The sequence below is a fragment of the Pelophylax lessonae genome (assembly GCF_965119305.1).
Source record: "Pelophylax lessonae genome assembly, chromosome: 9".
NCBI lineage: Eukaryota > Metazoa > Chordata > Amphibia > Anura > Ranidae > Pelophylax > Pelophylax lessonae.
The window spans coordinates 143,318,065-143,338,743 of NC_138776.1; the positions used below are offsets into that span (position 1 = coordinate 143,318,065).

Here is a 20,679-nt window from a genome sequence, read left to right on the forward strand (position 1 = left end):
TGTCAGATCGCTCTGCGATATGCGATCAAACTGGGGGTGTCGTTAACATTTAATTGACACCCCCTGCGTATCACATATGGCAGTGTGAACTGCCAGATGTGCATTTGCGATGCGGGAACAGGCTGCGAATTCGCAGCCTTCCCGCATCGCACAAGTGTGAACCGGGTGTTAAGGGTTTGTTGGAGTTTAGCTTTGTTAGTCAAGTCCATCTAACATCACCCTCCCCCCACAATGACAATGCTGCTGTCCAATGGTGGCTCCAATGCTCCTCCATTCAGAGTGAGGGCACTAATGCGGTCACCACATGTAAGGATGGGTAAGCTGCAATATAGAATACATTTTTTGGGGGGTTTTATACCACAATAACCTCTTGCTGAGCACTTAAAGTGGTATTAAACCCAAAAGCAAACTGTATATTGCAGCTTACCAATTCCTAGATGTGATGACTGCATTTGATTTCTTTTTTAGTCTATTTTCATCTGTTGATATGGCCAGTAAATCTGTTGTTATTCAAAAGAACAATCTCTTGCAGTTAAATGGACGAGACAAACAATTTAGCACTGACAGGGGTGCTTACAATGAACAGCTTTTATTTATTCAAGTAAAACCTTTATTCCAAAAGGGAAAACATTTAGCTGTAACAGATTATAAAGTGTGGGGTGGAGTTTGGCTTCAATTTGTTAGTGTATTTAACCACTTACCTACTAGGCACTTTTACCCCCTTCCTGCCCAGGCCAATTATCAGTGCTGTTGCACTTTAAGACCCCATTCACACTACTGCGACTTGTCAGGCGACTGGTCAGCCTGACAAGTCGCGGTCCATTGTGTGCTACGGGAACCGTTCTAATAGGAGCGACTCAAGACGCTCCGACTTAAGAAAAGGGTCCTGTACTACTTCGGGGCGACATCGGAACGACTTGCATAGACATTCATTATATGAAGTCCGTGCAAGTTGTGCCGAAGTCGCAGTGCACGTGACTTCACAGGTCGCCCCCGAAGTCGTGCCGCGTTAGTGTGAACCGGCACTTAATGACAATTGCGTGGTCATGCAACACTGTTTTCCTATAATTTTTTTTTTTTTTTTTTACACAAATAGAGCTTTTATTTGTTTGAATTTAATCACCACTGGGTTTTTCCATTTTTTGCTAAACCAAAAAAGACCAATAATTTTGAAAAACAAACATTTTTCATAGTTTGTTAAAAAATTTTGCAAACAGGTAATTTTTCTCTTTCACTGATGGGCATTGATATGTGGCACTGATAAGTGACACAGATGATGAGGCACTGATTAGCAGCAATGGTCGGCAACGTTGGGACCAATGTCCCTGTAACAGAAACTGGTTAAACCCTTGGCACCGGCCACACGCAAATATACAGCCTCTTGGCACCTAGTGCCTGGCCCTGAATATTTGTGTGAATTGCTGCCCAAACAGCTGTGCCGAAAGCGCGCCCGACAAAGTTACCAAAACCTAACTGACAGCTCCTGATCGCTGCTTGCCATTGGGAGTCTTTGGATCATGGCGGTAACGTGCTCTTAAGCCCCGCCTCCCGACGCCATAAACCTTTGATGGGCTGGAAGGCTTTCTTCTTTTCTGCTCATGCTGACAGCTTGAGGGGAAAAAAAAAGCAGATAACCAGCCTCTGTTTACTTCTGTGGTCAGCTGTCAATGGGTGACAGCTGATTACATGGTAAAGGGCCCCTGTGATTGGCCCTTTACCCCGATCTGTGATCAGGACTCAGCGTTCACAGAGCAGCACGAGCACGGGAGGACGTCCTCCTGGCAAAGTCTGTAGCAGTCTTTCGGCTATAGAGCAGGCAGGAAGGGGTTAAACGTAGGGAAAAACCTTGCGCTTATGAATGTAGTGGTGATTTTGGTGAAATAATAAAGAACACGGCCAGCATTTAGCGCATAGCAGCCCCACACAGTATTTTTGTTCCCTCTCAGACCTGCAGTGAGAGATTTCCCCTGTCACAGAGACCCTTGTGTAGAGACGTCCGGTGAGTAGGGACACAGCAGGGGAGCACCACCTCACGGAGCACCACAGCACTTTCTTTTATGTTGCTATTTATGAACTGTATTTGAAGAACTATATCACATGCACATATTGCACCAAGTATTGCACGGTTTGCATTGGGCACTTGTGTATATATTTGCATTGTTTGTATCATATATTGGTATTGATTAATTTTATGTGGGTAGTTTATTAAGCACTTGCCGACTGGTCACGTTGACCGTACTGCGGCAAAGTGGTTCGTTATCGTCCAGCGAAGTAGTACTACGTCGCTGGACTCCTCCCCCTGTAGGCAGCGCTCGCATGCCGCCGGAGGCTCGCTCCCGCTGTTTTCATTCACAGCGGGAGTCGGGCCAGGGGAGGAGCGGTGGCGATCGCCGCTGCTCTTCCCCGATCGTCGGGGAATCTAGTTTGGGGATCCGCCCGCCTGTGTAAACAGAGCGGGCGGATCTCCTAAGTGACAGGGAGTGACAGATTGCAGGGTTTAGCATAGCTGAACCTGCGATCTGTCCTTGTGTCACTCAGTCACCTCCCCCCACACACGTCAGTAAGCACCAGGCATACATTAACCCCTCCCTCTCCAATAAAATTAACCCCTTCCCTGCCAGTGTTATTTTTACAGTAACAGTGCATATATATAGCACTGATTACTGCAGTAATGTCACTGGTACCCCCAAAAGTGTCAAAAATGTCAGTCAAGGGTCCGATCTGTCCGCCATAATGTCGCAGTCCCGCAAAAAAAAAAAAAAAAAAAAAAAATCGCAGATCGCCGCCATTACTCGTTAAAAAAAAAAAAACACCAAAAATGACAGAAATCTCTCCCTTAGTTAGTAAACGCAATAACTTTTGCGCAAACCAATCAAAATACACTTATTGTGATTTTTTTTACCAAACATAGATAGCAGAAAACAAATTGGCCAAAAATTTAAAAAAAAATTGGATTTTTACATTTTTTGGGGGGGGGGGGGGGGGGGAATTTCATATAAAAAAATGTTAAAAATATTGGTATTTTTTCAAAATAAACGCTCTTTTTTTGTTTATAGCGCAAAAAGTAAAAATCGCACAGGTGATCAAATACCCCCAAAAGAAAGCTCTGTTTGTGGGGAAAAAAAGGACGTAAATTTCGTTTGGGTACGGCGTCGCACGACCGCGCAATTGTCAGTTAAAGTCGCACAGCGCCGAATCGCAAAAAGTGGCCTGGACGTAAGACAGCAAAATCCACCGGTGGTAAAGTGGTTAAGCAGCGCTGACCCACACTTATTTACATTTTCAAAGGAAGGGGTTAAATCTGCTAGTACATCTAACTGACAGTACCCCGCCCCCAACTGACAGTGCTGCTCTCTGCTGTGCCTCCTGTTGTCTTTCAGCTAGAGTTGCGTCTCATTAATACAGGAGGTGTGTTACTGTCCCAATCATCAGGCGAAAACAGAGGGGGGGAGGGGAGCCTAAAAAAGAAAACTGATGCACATCTAATGATTGTTCCAGGTCAGAGTAGTGAAGCCACACAACTAGCATGACAGTCAGGAAAGGAATATATTTCTACGTGCAGGCCCACAATGGCAGCCTTGTCACTCGTTCAGTGCAGGCTTCCCCTGCTGTCTATAGCTGCAGACACACGAAGCTGAGACTGAATGATACAAGAAGTGTGAGCTGTATTGCTTTCCATTCCCTCCTTTCCTCTCACATCTCCCTGTAACATAACAACACAGAGAACACAGTATACATTACCTCCTCTATAACTGCCTTCTCATTACACACTTCCGGCCTCTACCCACTACTGTCTCCTCACACTTCCGTGTCCGGACACCTGACGGCTTTCTTCCAATCAGTTTCCTCGCTCTGTGCCTCGTCTGTGCTCTCTTGGGCTTCGTCTGTTTAAATAATATATATAATTTCACAGCTGTAACTGAGAAAATAGAAGGAGCAGCTGCTCCGTCCCCACACTCTGGCATATTACAATGGTACAAGTGTTCGCTCCTGTATCTTACTACAGTCTTATTGTCGCACCTCCATTTTGTTGTAGACCATATATAACATCTACGATATACGACACTCCTGGCACTTTTAGGGTGTGCTGTAATAATCCTTCCCCCAGGAACTCTAATATGGAATTTATGTTCCCTTTATCCCTCATTGCAGATGTTGATTTCCTGTAAAGTGTAAAGGGCTCTGTCATCCAGGTAGGGTATTACTCAGGACGCCTCTTATTTATTCTCAGTCATTTCAGTGTCTGATATTCTGCTTAGCACTGATTTCTGTGCTGTCTTCTCTACAACACTGAGCACTTCAGATTATGTAATGTACAGTACAGTTTATAGAGCACAGACCTCCAGTGTATGTAATGTACAGTACAGGGTATAGAGTGAAGAGATCAGGAGTATGTACAGTACAGGGTACAGAGTTTAGAGATCAGGGGTATGTAATGTACAGTACAGGGTATAGAGTGAAGAGATCAGGAGTATGTAATGTATAGTACAGGGTATAGAGTGCAGAGATCAGAAGTATGTATTGTATAGTACAGGGTATAGAGTGAAGAGATCAGGAGTATGTATTGTACAGTACAGGGTATAGAGTGAAGAGATCAGGAGTATGTATTGTACAGTACAGGGTATAGAGTGAAGAGATCAGGAGTATGTATTGTACAGTACAGGGTATAGAGTGCAGAGATCAGAAGTATGTATTGTATAGTACAGTGTATAGAGTGCAGAGACCAGGAGTATGTAATGTATAGTACAGGGTATATAGTGCAGAGATCAGAAGTATGTATTGTATAGTACAGTGTATAGAGTGCAGAGATCGGGAGTATGTATAGTACAGTGTATATAGTGAAGAGATCAGGAGTATGTAATGTACAGTACAGGGTATAGAGTGCAGAGACCAGGAGTATGTAATGTATAGTACAGGGTATATAGTGCAGAGATCAGGAGTATGTAATGTAGTACAGGGTATAGAGTGCAGAGACCAGGAGTATGTAATGTACAGTACAGGGTATAGAGTGAAGAGATCAGGAGTATGTAATGTATAGTACAGTGTTTAGAGTGCAGAGATCAGGAGTATGTAATGTACAGGCTATAGAGTTTAGAGGTCAGGAGTATGTAATGTACAGTACAGTACAGGGATAGAGTGCAGAGATCAGGAGTATGTAATGTACAGTACAGGGTATAGAGTGCAGAGATCAGGAGTATGTAATGTATAGTACAGGGTATAGAGTGCAGAGATCAGGAGTATCTAGTGTATAGTACAGGGTATAGAGTGCAGAGATCAGGAGTATGTATTGTACAGTACAGGGTATAGAGTGCAGAGATCAGGAGTATGTATTGTACAGTACAGGGTATAGAGTGCAGAGATCAGGAGTATGTATTGTACAGTACAGGGTATAAAGTGAAGAGATCAGGAGTATGTATTGTACAGTACAGGGTATAGAGTGCAGAGATCAGAAGTATGTATTGTATAGTACAGTGTATAGAGTACAGAGATCAGGAGTATTTAATGTATAGTACAGTGTATATAGTGAAGAGTTCAGGAGTATGTAATGTACAGTACAGGGTATAGAGTGCAGAGACCAGGAGTATGTAATGTACAGTACAGGGTATATAGTGCAGAGATCAGGAGTATGTAATGTACAGTACAGGGTATAGAGTGAAGAGATCAGGAGTATGTAATGTATAGTACAGTGTTTAGAGTGCAGAGATCAGGAGTATGTAATGTACAGGCTATAGAGTTTAGAGGTCAGGAGTATGTAATGTACAGTACAGGGATAGAGTGCAGAGATCAGGAGTATGTAATGTACAGTACAGGGTATAGAGTGCAGAGATCAGGAGTATGTAATGTACAGGGTATAGAGTGCAGAGATCAGGAGTATGTAATGTACAGTACAGGGTATAGAGTGCAGAGATCAGGAGTATGTAATGTACAGTACAGGGTATAGAGTGCAGAGATCAGGAGTATCTAGTGTATAGTACAGGGTATAGAGTGCAGAGATCAGGAGTATGTAATGTACAGTACAGTTTATAGAGCACAGACCCCCAGTATATGTAATGTACAGTACAGGGTATAGAGTGCAGAGATCAGGAGTATGAAATGTACAGGGTATAGAGTTTAGAGATCAGGAGTATGGAATGTACAGTACAGGGTATAGAGTGCAGAGATCAGGAGTATGTATAGTACAGGGTACAGAGTTTAGAGATCAGGAGTATGTAATGTATAGTACAGTGTATAGAGTGCAGAGATCAGGAGTATGTAATGTACAGGGTATAGAGTTTAGAGATCAGGAGTATGTAATGTACAGTACAGGGTAAAGAGTGCAGAGATCAGGAGTATGTAATGTACAGTACAGGGCACTCTGTTACCTTTAAAAACTGTTAATTAAGAGGAAAAGCGGTAGGGGGAAAACAATCCGGTACATCCATGTCCCAGGCAGGAAATCGAGTGAGGGCAAGATGGCCCCCACTGAACTCTATGGCCTTTGAGGACCGGAGCAACATCATACATTGCTTCATTCCAATGGCCTTGACTTTTTTTCTTTTAAGTGTAGATGTGAGATCTGAGGTCTTTTTGAACCCAGATCCCACAATAAAGAGGACCTGTCCTGCCTATTTCTATTACAAGGGATGTTTACATTCCTTGTAATAGGAATAAAAATTATCAAAAATATTTTTTTTAAAGGGACAGTATAAAAATAAAAAATATAAGGTAAAATAAATAATAAAAAAAATGTAAAGCGTCCTGTCCCTCCGAGCTCGGGCGCAGAAGTGAACACATACGCAGGTCGCGCCCCCATATGTAAACTGTGTTCAAATCACACATGTGAGGTATTGCCACGATCGTTAAAGCGAGAGCAATAATTCTAGCACTAGACCTCCTCTGTAACTTTAAACTGGTAACCTGTAGAAATTTTTAAAGCTTCGCGTATGGAGATTTTTAAGTAACAATGTTGCCATTCCACGAGGGAGTGCAATTTTGAAGCATGACATGTTGGGTATTTATTTACTCGGTGTAGCATTATCTTTCACATTATAGAAAAAAATTTGGCTAACTTTACTTTTTTCTTATTTTTTTATTAAAAAAAGTGTATTTCTTTCTAAAAAAAAATTGCGTTTGTAAGACTGCTGTGCAAATACATTGTGACATAAAGTATTGCAACGATCTCCATTTTATTCTCTAGGGTCTCTGCTAGAAAGAAAAAAAAATTCTAAGTAATTTTCCAGCAAAAAATACTGATTTTACCTTGTAAATAACAAGTGTCAAAAATAGGCCTGGTCCTTAAGTGGTTAATTTTAGTTCCTAAACCTTTTGCCCTTTCGGTATTTATTGTTTTCAGTAGCAGCTGTCCTGTCCACAAATAGCTGCCATGTCAGAAGTCCTGGAAAAAAAAATATATGTGGTATCCTGGAGTCACATGTGTGTCTAGGCTGCAGTCTGTTCCAGTTTGAATAACCGTTCTTGGTGAATAAACATGAACTGAACATTTTTCATTTTGAAGTCTAGTGTCTTGTTTTCTCTTCATGGTGATACAGGACTTGACAAATTTGCTTTGAATCCAAGAGCCAACTAAAAAGTTAGGAGCCAGTTTTTTTAAGAAAGCATATTTGCTATATGGCGCTGTACTACTTTAACTGAAAATTGCGCGGTCATGCAACACTGTACACAAATTACATTTTATGTAATTTTTTTTCACACAAATAGAGCTTTCTTTTGGTTGTGTATTTTAATTGTTTGCGTAAAAAGTATAGCCTCTACAAATGACGGTATAAATACTGATTTTTATTTTCTTTGTAAACTAATAATGGCGGCGATCAGCGACTTATATTGGGACTGGGATAGTACTACTGGCATTCTGACACTGGCTAACGTACACTAACATCACCAGTGACTCTTAATACAGTGATCAGTGCTAAAAAAATGCACAGTCACTGTACTAATGACACTGGGTAGTAAGGGGTTAACATCCCGGATAAAGAAAGGGTTAAAACGGTTGTATCCCCTGTAAAAGAAAAAAAAAACCTGCAGGACAATGGCATAATGTGCATACTAGCACATTATGAAATACTTACCTTAGAACGAAGCCCCGCACACTGGACGCGCTGAAGCAGCTGACATGTTCCCTCGACGTCTCTTCCGGGTTCGGGGGCTCCTGCGCTGTGAGTGGCCGGAGCCGCGATGACGTCACTCCCGCGCATGCGCGCTGGAATTTACCTTCCAGGGAGGAGCCGGCAAGGAGCTCTGAAGGTCCAGCAAGTTATGCCGGACCTTCAGAGCGCATGCACCGCTGGTGTAAGTGGCTGCATGCAGGGTGAATATCTCCTAAACCATGCAGGTTTAGGAGATATTAATTTTACCTACAGGTAAGCCTTATTATAGGCTTACCTGTAGGTAAAAATGAAAAAGCAGAGTATATTACCGCTTTAACTGTGTGTCTAGGGAGTGTAATGGAACTGAACTGTGTACTGTTTTACTATAGAATGTGTTTGCAGGAAGACACAAACCGCCACATCCCGGCTGTCAGTAGAGAGATCTGTGTTGTTTACAGTACAGATCTCTCTCCTGTCACTTGCTCCGACAATCAGCGGGTCCTGGCCATGAATCATTGGCCGGGACCCAGTGGTCGGCATGTAAAGGAGCCGGTGAGATCGCAGCTGGGTGGGCATGCGCCCTCCCACCCAGAAATGCAGAATCACAAATTGCTCATGCCTGGTGCCAACAGTGAATGGGTTGACAAAATCCCAGGTGCCAGGACGCAATTTTTAGTCGCCATGGCATTTGTCGAGCCCTAGTATATAGTGTGTATATATACTGTGTGTGTGTGTGTGTGTGTATATATATATATATATATATATATATATATATATATATATATATATATATATATATATATATATATATATACACACATATACACAGTATCTCACAAAAGTGAGTACACCCCTCACATTTTTGTAAATATTTTATTATATCATTTCATATGACAACACTGAAGAAATTACACTTTGCTACAATGTAAAGTAGTGAGTGTACAGCTTGTATAACAGTGTACATTTGCTGACCCCTCAAAATAACACAACACACAGCCAATAATGTCTAAACCGCTGGCAACAAAAGTGAGTACACCCCTAAGTTAAAATATCCAAATTGGGCCCAAAGTGTCAATATTTTGCCTCCATTATTTTCCAGCACTGCCTTAACCCTCTTGGGCATGGAGTTCACCAGAGCTTCACAAGTTGCCACTGGAGTCCTCTTCCACTCCTCCATGACAACATCACAGAGCTGGTGAATGTTAGAGACCTTGCACTCTCTCCTGCTTGAGGATGCGCCACAGATGCTCAATAGGGTTTAGGTCTGGAGACATGCCTCGCCAGTCCATCACCTTTACCCTCAGCTTCTTTAGCAAGGCAGTGGTCATCTTGGAGATGTTTGGGGTCGTTATCATGTTGGAATACTGCCCTGCGGCCAAGTCTCTGAAGGGAGGGGGATCATGCTCTGCTTCAGTATGTCAAAGTACATGTTGGCATTCATGGTTCCCTCAATCAACTGTAGCTCTCCAGTGGCAGCAGCACTCATGCAGCCCCAGACCATGACACTCCCATCACCATGCTTGATTGTAGGGGAAGACACACTTGTCTTTGTACACCTCGCCTGGTTGCCACCACACACGCTTGACACCATCTAAATCAAATAAGTTTCAATAAGTCTCATCAGACCACAGGACATGGTTCCAGTAATCCATGTCCTTAGTATGCTTGTCTTCAGCAAACTGTTTGCGGGATTTCTTGTGCATCATCTTTAGAAGGCTTCCTTCTGAGACGACAGCCATGCAGACCAATTTGATGCAGTGTGCGGCATATGGTCTGAGCACTGACAGGCTGACCCCCCCCCACCCCTTCAACCTCTGCAGCAATGCTGGCAGCACTCAAACGTCTATTTCCCAAGACAACCTGTGGATATGACGCTGAGCACGTGCACTCAACTTCTTTGGTTGACCATGGCAAGGCATGTCCTGAGTAGAAAAAACCCAAGGGTTGCTCACACAAAGACAGATCTTATTGGACTGTACAGCTTACTCCCTAATCACCCTTGCAGTCAGGTAAACCACCTGCTGCTGTCCGTTGACAAGCATACTAATACAACACAAAAGGGGAGGAAGAAAGGGTCTCCTCAAAAGAAGTCAACTATGGACATCTGGGTGTATTAGTGCAAAAAACTTTATTAATTGTGAAGGTGTCATTGTTACAAATGAAAAGAACCACACACTCATGAGATAAAAAAGATACATGGATAAAATCAAGGTAACAGCAATAGGGATGTATGCAGTAACCAGTTTCTATACTTGCACTGATAGTATAGTATTATAGGCTTGAAAACTTAGTAACCACCACCGGTGAATGGATAATAGCCTGAATACAGTCTTAGACTAGGCAAGTAGAGCAGTCTCTGGGACCGGACTCATCCGGGATGGATCTCTTGGAGTGTCCAACACAGACAGGCATAGCCTGTAATTGTATGTGGAGTCACTTGCCAGAGCAATAGCCACTTGGTTGTGGGTGTTGGGAACCAGCCCAGTATGTATGGAGGCTCTGTTGATGCTGACAGAACAGTAATAAGATTAGGAAAGTTCCAATAGTGGTATATCCCTCCTTAAGAATAGGGCGGACCCATCCTCCAGGTGCATCTGATCCTATTCCCAGTAGACATCCATGGTCTGCAGCTCCAGCGTGTCTCCTACAGCTCTGAGGAAACCAGCGCCACCTGCTTGTGAAACGCACATAAGCATATACATCCCACAATAGTTTGCTCCTAAGGCAGACAGAAAACAGTGGGATACAGCCACTTCAGAATAAACACTTAACAACCCCCCCACCTCAAACTATCAAGCAATGGTCTATGAGACACTCCTACAGTGTTCTAGCAGTCTGAAAGGTGGAATTGGGTATCTTCATATATTTCTTGTGGGATATTGTTGATAAATATTACTGTCCCAATTAAATGAGCCCCTTCAACTTTTAACACAAACCACACATAGAGAACCCAGGATAATAGAGGTAAAACAAAAATTTGAGTCTGGTGTGGTTTTACTTGGAGTTTGGTTAGGAAATACCCTACTGGGGTTCACGGTTGCCCTGTGCCCCTAATAGACACGGGGTGACTTACACGGGGGAGCTGTAAAATGGATTTCCAGAGCTTTCAAAGGTAAGCTTGTTTCCATGAGCCTCCTGCCCAAAGTGACTTCCGTCACAGGGGCGATCAATTTCAGCTTGCCTGGTGGTCTTCTTTGAATGAGCTTCATTCAAGGCATTTGACATTTTGCTCCTCCATTTTGCCCTTCAATGTCACAATGGGACCTGAACTTGGTGCATTCCATGGTTTAAAAGCCCCCTTTTGAGAATACGTGGACTCTTTCCTTTTCGACTCTTTCACAAAAGTCTTCCTTTTTGGTTGCCATCACCTCTGCGTGCAGATTCTTGGAGCTTGCAGCCAAATACCCTGTATTTAGTTTTTCACAAGAATAAGGTGGTTCTATGTCCTCATCCTTCTTTTCTGCCCAAGGTGGTGTCTCCCTTTCATCATAATGGGGATACTGTCTTTCTGTCCTTATGTCCTTGACCGATTCATCCTAAAGAGAACTTGCTTCGTTTTCTGGATGTGATTGGGGGAGGTAAGGATATATCGACTACGGCTTCATTCCATAAGACTGATTCTTTCTTTGTGGCCACTGAAGTTACGCAGAAAGGGTTGGCCTGCTTCCTCGGCTACCTTTTTAAGATGGATTGGGTGGACTTTCATTTAGACGCAAGCTATTATGGGTCAGTCTCCTCCATTTCCTGTTGGAGCCTATTCCACTAAGGCAGTTAGCATGTCCTGGGTATTTTGTCATCAAACTTCTGTGTACCAAGTCTGTAAGGCGGCTCCTTAAAGTTTTGCAAGCTGCAGTTTGAATTTTTTTTTCTTATCTTCTGGGGGTTTTGTTTTGTGCTTGTACCTACTGGTGTTTTCCCACCCCTCAATGTTCACTGCTTTGGGGCATCCCTATCGTCCTACTGCTGGAGGTGACGCTTTTAAAATGGTTGTAAACCCTCTCAAATACCCAGTGAAATGAATACCCTCAGATGATACACAGAGATGAAACCAAGTTTTACTTGTTTATCTGCAGTCTTCTCATGTCTACAACCCTTCAAAAGAGCACAATTGTGATAAAATCCTGCATCTGTAAGGAGTACAGAGGAAGGGGTTGAGAGCTGCAGTTAGAGCTCTTATACACTGTGTGAGAGCTGATTGGAGGAACGGGACACCCCCCCCCCCTCCACATAGGAGGCAGAGGAATAAAGGAACATGCAAAGCTGTATTCTGAATAGGCAATCTGCATGCTTATCTTTCTCCCCGTCACAAATTTTATCTTATGTGGCAGGAAAACTTCTCCGAAGTGACTCAGGCTGATAACAGAGGAACAAAGCACCAGAGAGAAACGACACTTAGGCTGGCCATACATATTTTGAATCATAGTTAATGGACAGGCTGAATGTACCAAGTTAATCAACTTGGGTACAACCAGCCTGCCGGATTCTCTTACGATTGCAGCTATAGCAATAATCAGTGTCTTCTCCCAGTGGGGACGGCTTTCCCCGCACGCCCTTGCTGGGAGCAGACAATGGCTCGGCAGTAGGAATTCCCCTGTCAGCACTGTCTGTGTTGATCGGGGAATCGTGCAGATTTCTTTTCTGCAACCCGTGGTCGCAGGAAAGAAATTCCCACCATGTATGGCTGGCCTTAGAGCTTTGGAGAGAGACAAGTAAACACTACAGATATATGTGCTTTGCTCATATTTTTATGACTGGGATTTACAACCACTTTAACCCTACATTTAAGAGTACTTACTGGGCTGTGGCCTTCAGTAAGCTCAGAGAAAAGGATTTTCTGGTAAGTACAAAAGATCCAATTTTTCCTAATGTTAATGACATATTTCAAAATGTAAACCTTCTTTCAAGAGTCTTTGATGAAGACCCTTAGGGCCATCAAAGACAGATGATTCTGCTGCTGATGGCGCATCGTCAGCAGCACAACCAATGATTTGTTTCTTTCCCCCATGGATTTATATGCTAAAGTTGTTCATGTTTTTTTCTCTTGTATCTTAGCCTCCGTGAGCCATGGAAGTGTTGCGTCCCACCTTGATCACTGTTGGCGGACGTATATACAGAAAGAACGCTGTTCGAGAGACCGTTTACCAGAATGAGGAGGAGGAGGATTTTTACATAGGTAGCAAATTCTTGACTTGTTATTGACTTGTAGAACTAAAAAGTCTCTGTATAGTAGACCTATTCAAGATTCACTCTGAACATATTCTTTCTTTACAGAATCTGAGCAATGTATAGATGAGCCCTGTGATGATTACACCATTGAGGAAACTGAGAAGGGATACCAGTGTTTCATTGATCTACCTAGTCAACTATTTAAGTGAGTTTAACATTTTATTACATTACATCCCTCTCTTTAAGCTTGCAAGTGATTGATTTTTATTTATAATAGCTAATATCAACATATTGTAAAATCTCTAAGAGCCGGTTCACATTAGCGCGACTTGTCAGCCTGACATGTCGCGCTCCTTCATGGTCCATTGACCTCTACAGGACCCGTTCTAATAGGATCGACACAGGTCGCTCTGACTTAGAAAAAGGGTCCTGTACTATTTCCGGGCGACCTCGGAGCGACTTGCATAGACTTCCATTATGTGAAGTCCCTGCAAGTCGATCCGAAGTCGTGGTGCAATGTAATGCACAAGTCGCCCCCGAAGTAGTAAGGAGTCGTGTCGCCTCAGTGTGAACCGACTCTTAGACCAATCATGTGATCTTCCCTTTGTCCATTGGAAATCAGAGCGATGATACAAACGTTTTCCTCTGAACAAGGTTCAGTTAACCTTAATAAATTTAAATAATGCCGTGCAATCTAAAGTGCTCCAAAAACATATATTTGTCACGGAACCATGAACCAAACGTACAACAACAGATAAGTGAAAATAAGAAGGCTTTATTGAAAATCAAGCTGTAAAGCAAAAGTCCAAACGGATGGCGAAACCGAGGCAGAGTCCTTGCGAAGCCAGAGGTCAGGAACCAGGAGGGTAGTCAGACGAAGCCGGGATCAGGAACCAGCAGGGTAGACAGACGAAGCCAGAATCAGGAACCAGAAGCAGCAGCAGTCTTAGAAGCATGTGAACACAGGAGGACATAGCAAGGAACTGAAGCCACAGACCTCCTATATATATATGAGCTAGGCATCCAGCTCCTCCCAGTGGGAAGGAGGAGCCGCAGAGTAGGAGGCTACAAGAAACCCAGAATCCAAGATGGCCGCCAGCACATGTCAAACGAAGGAGAACAGCAAGAAGGTAAGACCATGACAGTACCTCCCCCTCAAGGGCCCCTCCTCCGCGGAGTAAAGAACGGTTTCTGAGGGAAGCGTGCGTGGAAGGCACGGAGCAAGGCAGGAGCATGGACATCTGCGGAGGGAACCCAGGAACGCTCCTCTGGACCATAACCACGCCAATGAACCAAAAACTGCACCCGACCGCGGACCAGGCGTGAGTCCAGGATATTGCTCACCTCATACTCCTCACGATTGCCCACTTGGACCGGACGAGGCCGAGGAACCGAGGAAGTGAAACGATTACACACCAGTGGCTTCAACAGGGAGACATGAAACACGTTGGAGATCCGCATGCCAGGAGGAAGCGCAAGGGCATAGGCTACCGGGTTTACCCTGCGAAGCACTCGGAAGGGACCAACAAAGCGAGGCGCCAGCTTGGGAGTGGGCACTCGAAGGTTGAGGTTGCGGGTGGACAACCATACACGGTCTCCGGCCTGGTAGGAAGGAGCAGGCGCTCGTCTGCGATCAGCCTGGAGTCTCTGGCGCTGCGCAGAGACCTCAAGGGACTTCTGGATCTGTACCCAAGAAGCAGGTAGGACGGAAAGGTGATCCTCCACAGCCGGAATATCCTGGGGAGAGAATACCTCCGGTAACACGGCAGGTTGGAACCCATAATTGGCCATGAAGGGAGACATCCCAGAGGAAGAGTTCACCGCCGTGTTCCTGGCAAACTCAGCCCAAGGCAGGAGGTCAACCCAATTGTCTTGGTGATCGGAGACATAGCAACGAAGGAATTGCTCCAAGGCCTGATTGGATCGTTCTGCGGCCCCATTGGACTGAGGGTGGTAGGCCGAGGAGAAGGAGAGATGAATCCCCAACTGGGAGCAAAAGGCGCGCCAGAACCTGGACACAAACTGACTCCCCCGATCCGACACAATCTCCTTGGGCAAACCGTGCAACCGGAAGACCTCCCTGGCAAAAATCGTGGCCAACTCCTGTGCAGAGGGTAACTTCTTGAGAGGAACACAGTGGCACATTTTGGAAAACCGATCCACAATCATGAGAATGACCGTATGACCTCGGGATGCAGGGAGGTCCACAATGAAATCCATCCCCAGGTGTGACCATGGGCGCTCCCCGGTGGCTATGGGTTGCAGAAGGCCCAACGGAAGGTGCCGAGGGGACTTACTCTGGGCACAAACGGAGCATGCCGCTACATATGCGGCGATGTCGGAACGTAGGGAAGGCCACCAGAACAGACGTGAAACAGCCCAGGACAGCTGATTCTTTCCAGGATGCCCCGCGGTCTTGGAGTTATGGTAGGTTCGCAACAACCGAGTGCGCAACTCCTCAGGCACAAAACATCTGCCGTTGGGTCTCCCAGAGGGAGCACCAGATTGAGCCGCCAAAATCTGCTCACCCAGGGGAGAGGTCAGGCTGGTGCGAATGGCGGCCAGGATCTGATTCGGAGGTATGACCGAAGTCGGAATCGACTCCTCCCTGGACAGGTCGGAGTACTGCCGTGATAAGGCATCCGCCCTGATGTTCTTGGAACCGGGTAGGTAGGAGACCACGTAATTAAAACGTGACAAGAACAGAGCCCATCTGGCCTGACGTGGTGTCAATCTCTTGGCCTCAGAAAGGTAGGTCAGATTCTTGTGGTCTGTCAGGATGAGGACCGGAACCACCGAACCCTCGAGCAAGTGCCTCCATTCTTTAAGGGCCTGCACGATGGCCAATAACTCCCTGTCACCAATCTGATAGTTGCACTCCGCGGAAGACAGTTTCCGGGAGTAAAACCCACAAGGAAGCAGAGGACCCTCTGGTGTTCTACGCTGAGACAGAAGGGCGCCTACTCCCGTCTCAGACGCGTCCACCTCGAGGACAAAGGGCAACCCAGGGTTGGGATGCGACAGAATCGGAGCCGACACAAAGGCGGACTTTAGAGCCTCAAAAGCTTGGATGGCCTCGAGCGGCCAGACCTGGGAATTACTGCCCTTCCTGGTCAGATCCGTGAGAGGCTTGGCTAGCATGGAAAAGTCCCTGATGAACTTCCGATAATAATTGGCGAAGCCCAAAAAGCGCTGCAGGGAGCGAAGACCACTGGGCTGGGGCCACTGTAAGACAGCCGAAACCTTCTCAGGATCCATGGAGAACCCCTCAGCGGAAATGATGTAACCTAAGAAGGTTACCTGGGATCGGTGAAATTCGCATTTCTCAAGCTTACCGAACAGCTTGTTCTCTCGTAACCGTTGCAACACTCGTCTGACATCCAGAATGTGGGTCTCCATGGATTCAGAATATACCAAGATGTCATCCAAATAGACCACCACACACTGCTGCAACAGGTCACGGAAAACATCGTTGATGAATTCCTGAAAGACTGCGGGCGCATTGCACAACCCAAAGGGCATAACCAAGGATTCATAATGACCGGTCCTGGTGTTAAACGCGGTCTTCCACTCATCGCCCGCCTTGATCCTTACGAGGTTATATGCCGCCCTCAGGTCGAGTTTGGTAAAGACCGTGGTCCCTTTAAGGCGATCGAACAGCTCGGAAATCAAGGGTATCGGGTAAGCGTTCTTGATCGTGATGCGATTGAGACCCCTGTAATCGATGCAAGGCCTCAACTCACCGCCCTTCTTTTTCACAAAGAAAAATCCAGCCCCTGCCGGGGACGAGGATTTGCGAATGTGTCCGTGTGAAAGCGCCTCCTTCACGTACTCCTCCATGGCCTCATTCTCCGCTACCGACAGTGGATAGACCTTGCCACGAGGAGGAACGGCACCAGGTTGTAACTCGATGGCACAATCGTATGGGCGGTGCGGAGGTAGGGCAACCGCGCGCACCTTATCGAATACATCCCGGTACTCCTCGTATTCAGGAGGCAACAGAGAGCCCGAGGAAGTACACAGCAACTTGACAGGCCCATGGATGCAACTAGCCCACACTGTGGTGACCACGAGAGGATCTCGGCCGATCTCCAATCGAAAGTCGGATTATGCTTCTGGAGCCAGGGGTACCCCAAGACCACCGAGTAGTGTGGAGACGAAATAACCTGGAAGCAGACCGACTCTCTGTGAACGGCACCAATGGCTATCCCCACTGGAAGGGTCTCATGAGTCACGTGTGGCGGCAGAAGGGGTCTGCCGTCTATCGCCTCAAGAGCCAGTGGAGAACCTCAGGCCTGCAGAGGAATGGAATTGGCGGCAGCGAACACACTATCAATGAACAAACCCCCAGCACCAGAGTCCACCAACGCCTGGGTCGTCACTGAGCCCCCGACCCAGGAGAGGACAACAGTGATCAGTGGTTTGTCAACACGGGAAACCGGGGACGAGGAGACTCCACCCAAGATCTGCCCCCGACAGGATCTCAGGTGCGAGCGTTTCCCGGACGGTTCGGACATGCCAACCGAAAATGCCCACCGAGACCACAGTACATGCATCGGCCCTCGCGTCTCCGGAGTACCCTCTCCCCCTCGGACAGGCGAGCAAAGCCCAGCTGCATGGGTTCATCCCCAGCCAAGTCATCCCCAGGAGGCGTGGGAGGAGAGGGAGGCACGGGTGGGACAGCAAAGGTAGGCGCCAATCTGTTAGGAGGCCTCCGCAGACTCTCCTTAAAGGAAGGTCTCTCCCTGAGTCTGGTGTCAATCAAAATCAGGAAAGAAATAAGAGACTCGAGCTCCACTGGTAGGTCCTTAGCTGCAACCTCATCCTTCAAGGCATCCGAGAGACCATGAGAGAAAGCAGCGACCAGAGCCTCATTATTCCAGCCCACCTCTGCTGCCAGGGTACGAAACTCAATGGCGTATTCAGCTACGGATCGTGAACCCTGTCTGATGGACATAAGGAGCTTCGCAGCAGAGGCAGCACGAGCCGGCACATCGAATACCCTCCGAAGAGAAGCAACAAAACCGGAAAACTCGGCAACCACCGGATTGTTGTTCTCCCATAAAGGGCTGGCCCAGGCCAAGGCCTTGTCCGAGAGCAGCGAAATTAAGAAGCCCACCTTTGATCTCTCAGTAGGAAAGGCATGTGGCAGCAACTCGAAATAAATGCCCACCTGGTTAAGGAAACCTCGGCACTGAGTTGGCTCTCCCCCAAAGCGCTGTGGAAGGGGGGCAGAACCGGTCATACCCCGAAACACCGCAGGCGCAACAACAGGTGTCGGGGTAGACTCTGGCACAACAACCGGAGCGGCAGTAGGAGCGGGCCCAGGAGCGACAACCGACCCATCGGCAGCGGGAGCGAAATGAGCCGTGCGTTCAAGCAGGGTTTGCAACGCCTGTGGAAGGGGGGCAGAACCGGTCATACCCCGAAACACCGCAGGCGCAACAACAGGTGTCGGGGTAGACTCTGGCGCAACAACCGGAGCGGCAGTAGGAGCGGGCCCAGGAGCGACAACCGACCCATCGGCAGCGGGAGCGAAATGAGCCGTGCGTTCAAGCAGGGTTTGCAACGCCACGGCGAACCGACCCAACAGGTGATCCTGCTGATCAAGTCTGGCAACCAGCGTGGGTAGCGAGGATGGCCCTGTACCGTCAGAATTCATGGCTTGGTCCTAATGTCACGGAACCATGAACCAAACGTACAACAACAGATAAGTGAAAATAAGAAGGCTTTATTGAAAATCAAGCTGTAAAGCAAAAGTCCAAACGGATGGCGAAACCGAGGCAGAGTCCTTGCAAAGCCAGAGGTCAGGAACCAGGAGGGTAGTCAGACGAAGCCGGGATCAGGAACCAGCAGGGTAGACAGACGAAGCCAGGATCAGGAACCAGCAGGGTAGTCAGACGAAGCCAGAATCAGGAACCAGAAGCAGCAGCAGTCTTAGAAGCATGTGAACACAGGAGGACCAAGCAAGGAACTGAAGCCACAGACCTCCTATATATATGAGCTAGGCATCCAGCTCCTCCCAGTGGGAAGGAGGAGCCGCAGAGTAGGAGGCTACAAGAAACCCAGAAACCAAGATGGCCGCCAGCACATGTCAAACGAAGGAGAACAGCAAGAAGGTAAGACCATGACAATATTTGTATATATGTGCACAATACAATCACTGAGTATAAGATTAGTAAATTATTGCATAAATAAAGTGCATTCAATAATGTAGTGGCAATAAATAAAGTGCATTCAATATTAATGTAGTGGCAATCAATCGGATATAAAATGCATAACGTGCCAATACGATCAACAATAAATAAGTGATTATATAAAAGTTTTAAATAACTGATAAAATATAAGTGAAAATATCCAAGTGTATAAACGTATTAAAATAAAATTAGAATAGGTGGTGCAAAAAGTGCCAGGTGCTAATTTCCAGTGCTGGATATCGCACTTCCCACAGACTTCCATATGTAGTCCATTAAACAGTGCATCCAGCAACAGCCTCTGTGATGACCTCCACCGCAACACCCTGTGTGTCTGGGTCCTCACCTTCACTCCTGTGACCTAGCAGCTAAGCCAGGTCATATAGCGCAATTTACCCTCTCAGGGTCGCCTTTCCCGGAGTCGGTGGTATGTCAGCCTCCCAGGAGAGGGTTTTACTTTGGTTGATGTCCCTCACATTACCATGCGATGTCACATGAAAGTAAGTGGGGGACTCCAATAGTGCGTATATCTTTTTAAAGTGAATTCATTAAAAAAAGCAGTATTGTACTCACATTCAGCTGGTGCTTCAAGTGCACCAAGCATATAACATCTTTAATAGCAATCCCTAATGATTAAATATGATAGCAATCTGGTGGGAATGGAGATCCTCTGTGTGCTGCTCCTTTTCTTCCAAGATTTGGCTGAGATATCATCCGGGCCCCTCCCCTACGCGTACGACACAGGGTCAATGTGTCTTCCAATGGGGATCTGAGAGCAGTTCAGTCTGCACTCCTGTGACCTGTTTTCAGCAAACAGCGGGCTGAAGATCTCGACCATATAATCAAGATCAACCCAGGAGCTTGGACTGGCACCTGGCTCAGCCTCTCAGCGGGTCATTGGGAGCCTGAGCAAGCTGCTCCCACCTCTTCCACAGCTCAGTGCTCCAGTGACGGTGGCGGTGGGGGAGCAGAGCAGAGAGCCGGTGACTAATTCTGGCCGTACACTATATGGAAAATCGTTCAAACTCATTTTCGAAAAATAAACACTTGGCCGTAAAAGAGCAGACGATTGTGCCATCATGTAATGACCGATAAATCGTTCAATGGACATAAATGAATCAGTTTTTTGTTCGTTTTTTCACATCTACCTAGTGCAAACAGTTTGAACGAGAAACACATTAACCTTTTAATTTATCGTTCGTTTGGCAGAAAATTTCCAATCTTGTACAGTACTT

The 20,679-nt window shown here is 46.2% G+C and overlaps 2 protein-coding genes across 3 annotated transcripts in view; one reads left to right on the forward strand and one right to left on the reverse strand.

The window, feature by feature from the left end:
• The window catches only part of ANAPC16 (anaphase promoting complex subunit 16), a 42,432-nt gene extending 38,620 nt beyond the window's left edge, over positions 1–3,812 (reverse strand). For both annotated transcript variants that reach the window (XM_082268294.1, XM_082268293.1), the window contains exon 1: positions 3,742–3,812. The gene's annotated coding sequence lies outside the window, so the exon portion shown is untranslated. The remainder of the gene's footprint in view (positions 1–3,741) is intronic.
• Positions 3,813–4,072: 260 nt separating this feature from the next.
• Positions 4,073–20,679, forward strand: part of ASCC1 (activating signal cointegrator 1 complex subunit 1) — a 409,565-nt gene continuing 392,958 nt past the window's right edge. Inside the window, exons 1-3 of the mRNA XM_082268081.1 lie at positions 4,073–4,193; positions 13,137–13,257; positions 13,356–13,455. Coding sequence (XP_082124207.1) covers positions 13,149–13,257; positions 13,356–13,455 — 209 coding nt within the window. The 5' untranslated portion in view covers positions 4,073–4,193; positions 13,137–13,148. The remainder of the gene's footprint in view (positions 4,194–13,136; positions 13,258–13,355; positions 13,456–20,679) is intronic.